Source organism: Gymnoscopelus braueri, assembly GCF_963280865.1.
Source record: "Gymnoscopelus braueri genome assembly, chromosome: 15".
NCBI classification, from domain to species: domain Eukaryota; kingdom Metazoa; phylum Chordata; class Actinopteri; order Myctophiformes; family Myctophidae; genus Gymnoscopelus; species Gymnoscopelus braueri.
Genome location: NC_137620.1, coordinates 17,223,086 through 17,225,357, shown reverse-complemented (window position 1 = coordinate 17,225,357; position 2,272 = coordinate 17,223,086). Strand labels below are relative to the sequence as shown.

The 2,272-nt window shown below is 46.4% G+C and overlaps 1 protein-coding gene across 1 annotated transcript; it reads right to left on the bottom strand.

The window, feature by feature from the left end:
- Window positions 1-426: 426 nt before the first annotated feature.
- LOC308102123 (cerebellin-1) lies at window positions 427-2,046 on the bottom strand (the record flags this gene model as incomplete). Its single annotated transcript, XM_080451727.1, has 3 exons — window positions 427-624; window positions 1,209-1,328; window positions 1,732-2,046. 3 exons carry the CDS (start codon window positions 2,044-2,046, stop codon window positions 427-429), a joined length of 633 nt encoding a protein of 210 aa, XP_080307853.1.
- Between the last annotated feature and the right edge of the window lie 226 nt (window positions 2,047-2,272).

Here is a 2,272-nt window from a genome sequence, read left to right as displayed (position 1 = left end):
ATCACTTCATTCTTCCTTTCCCTTCTATTCCATCTTTTATTCTTCTTTCATTTTTTTTTATCTCCATCTCTCCATCCCCTCTCCGAAGAGAAAACAATAAACCCAAGAGGAAATGGATTATGCAATTTCCTGTCCCGCCCAGTTCTTCTCACTTATTTTCTTCCCTTCTATCACTTCTCCTGTCCCTCCATCCCTAATCTCGCACCCCCACCCGACCATAACCCCAAACACCCTAAACGCACCACCTCGAAAGACTTGAACAATCCACAAAGGGGAAAGTACTCGAACACCACCCCCACCCCCTCCCCCATATTAGGTTCCCAGTCTCATCCATAACTCCATCTTGCTCTTCAATCCCCATCCACCTCCATTTAAACAGCCCCCCCACCACCCACCCCCCTTTGGTCATTAACCTGAACCTCCATCCTACAAGGGGAAAACCATAAAGCCAGAGAAGGTGGAGTACTTCCACCCTCCCATCAGGTTGCCTCGCTCCAGTTTGAGGTAGGCCTTGTCGCCCCGCTCCATGGTGATCAGCCCGGCGTTGGTGGCCGCCTCCCGGGTCACGTCCTGATCCCCGGCGAAGGCCGAGATCACCGGCCAGGCGTTCAGAACCAAGCTCACCTTAGTGGGACGGACGGGTGGATGACACGGTAAGTTAGGAGACAGTAGGTGACAAGGACCGTAAATGTGGTATGATTTAGAAGATTTGAAGAAAAGAATGGAACAATAGAATAGAATAGAATCAGGGAATAAGACATACATTATTGAAATCTCAGGTATCACTTCCTATAAGCCCAATGCATTGTAAAGATAGCTATAATGCAAAAGAATGTCTGAGAGTGTCCAGCAAGTAGTGGAGGTTCGGGGCCCTCACATCTAGAGTTCGGCGTAGCTGCATTGGAACTCCTTATATGATTATGACTGAGTCATGGTGACATGAGTGTGACGAGTCGGCCCTCCATTAAATCAATTATAATATAGGATTATGATACTTGACTTTTTAAGTAATTATAAAATGCTTTATAATGTGTTATGATTATCGTTATAAAATATTATGAAGATGACTTTACGAGTGTTTATAAATACTATAATATCTTATAGTAATTTATAAGTGTTTATAATGCATTACACATGGGCTTCTTAGAATGTGTTACCAGTTTTTATACTGAAGTAGCTTAATTGACATCACTGCGTATTCCTCCTACCTGTATTGTCTGCCTGTTGTAAACTTTGACCACATGGAAGCTGAAACTGTACACCCCTTTTCTTGGAGCCACAAAGATGCTTCTGGCTGGGTCAAAATGGCCGCCAACATTTACTAGAATCTACAGTAGTAATGGCAAAGAGAGGGGGGAGAGAATGAGAGAGGGTGAGAGTAATAGACAACAAAGTGCTAGTGATAATTTCTTAGTCTTCATTTAACTCCAAAGACTGTACAAATGGACCCAAATGGACCTTAACTCCAGTCTTTGGAGTTAAGTGACCAGGGTTCACACAAATGGTTACACAAGTTACAAAACGACAGAGCGTGGCCAGCTTCAACTTTTTCGTCCAAATTCTTTTTTACTGTCTATGGTGTGAACGCAGCGTGTGGTTTTTACTGTGTATTATCAGTTTCCCCAAAGAATCACCACAAGACACAGACAAAAGCACCGCTCAGAGCAAATGAAATACTACAAGACATGCAGCCACAGAAAGAGAGAGACAGGCAGAACCAGAGATACTGACCTGGTCAAAGTAGATGGTCATGGTGCGGTTGCTCATCTCCGACGGCTCGTGGTTGGTGTTCCGGACGGCGGAGAACGCCACGCGGCCGGTGCCCGACCTCACCGACATGCCCAGGGCGCTCCCCGACGGCTCGAGCGAGGGGGTGGAGTCGCACACCACCAGGCACTTGCCCTCCAACACGATTGGCTCCGTCTCGTTGTTTTGACCACTGACCCCCAAGGGCCCCCACTGGAGGAAGAGGAGGAGTGTTCCCAGGAGCAGGACGGAGCTGAGACCCGGGCAGTTCGGACAGCAGGTGGACGCATGACGGGACATACTTCTTAATGACATGGTTTAGTAGTGTGGCGTCAGCTTGTATTTTCTCCCCTGGTACAATTTGGTGGAAGATGAAAGATAGATAGATTCAGAACTTTATTGGATCCCTGAACATGTGAGGTGTGCAGTGTTGACAACGCTCAATGACAGTATGACCCCCTCAAATCCCCCTGTGAGAGAAATGATGAAAAAAAAATCTCCTTGGGTGACGATGATGTTGACAGTA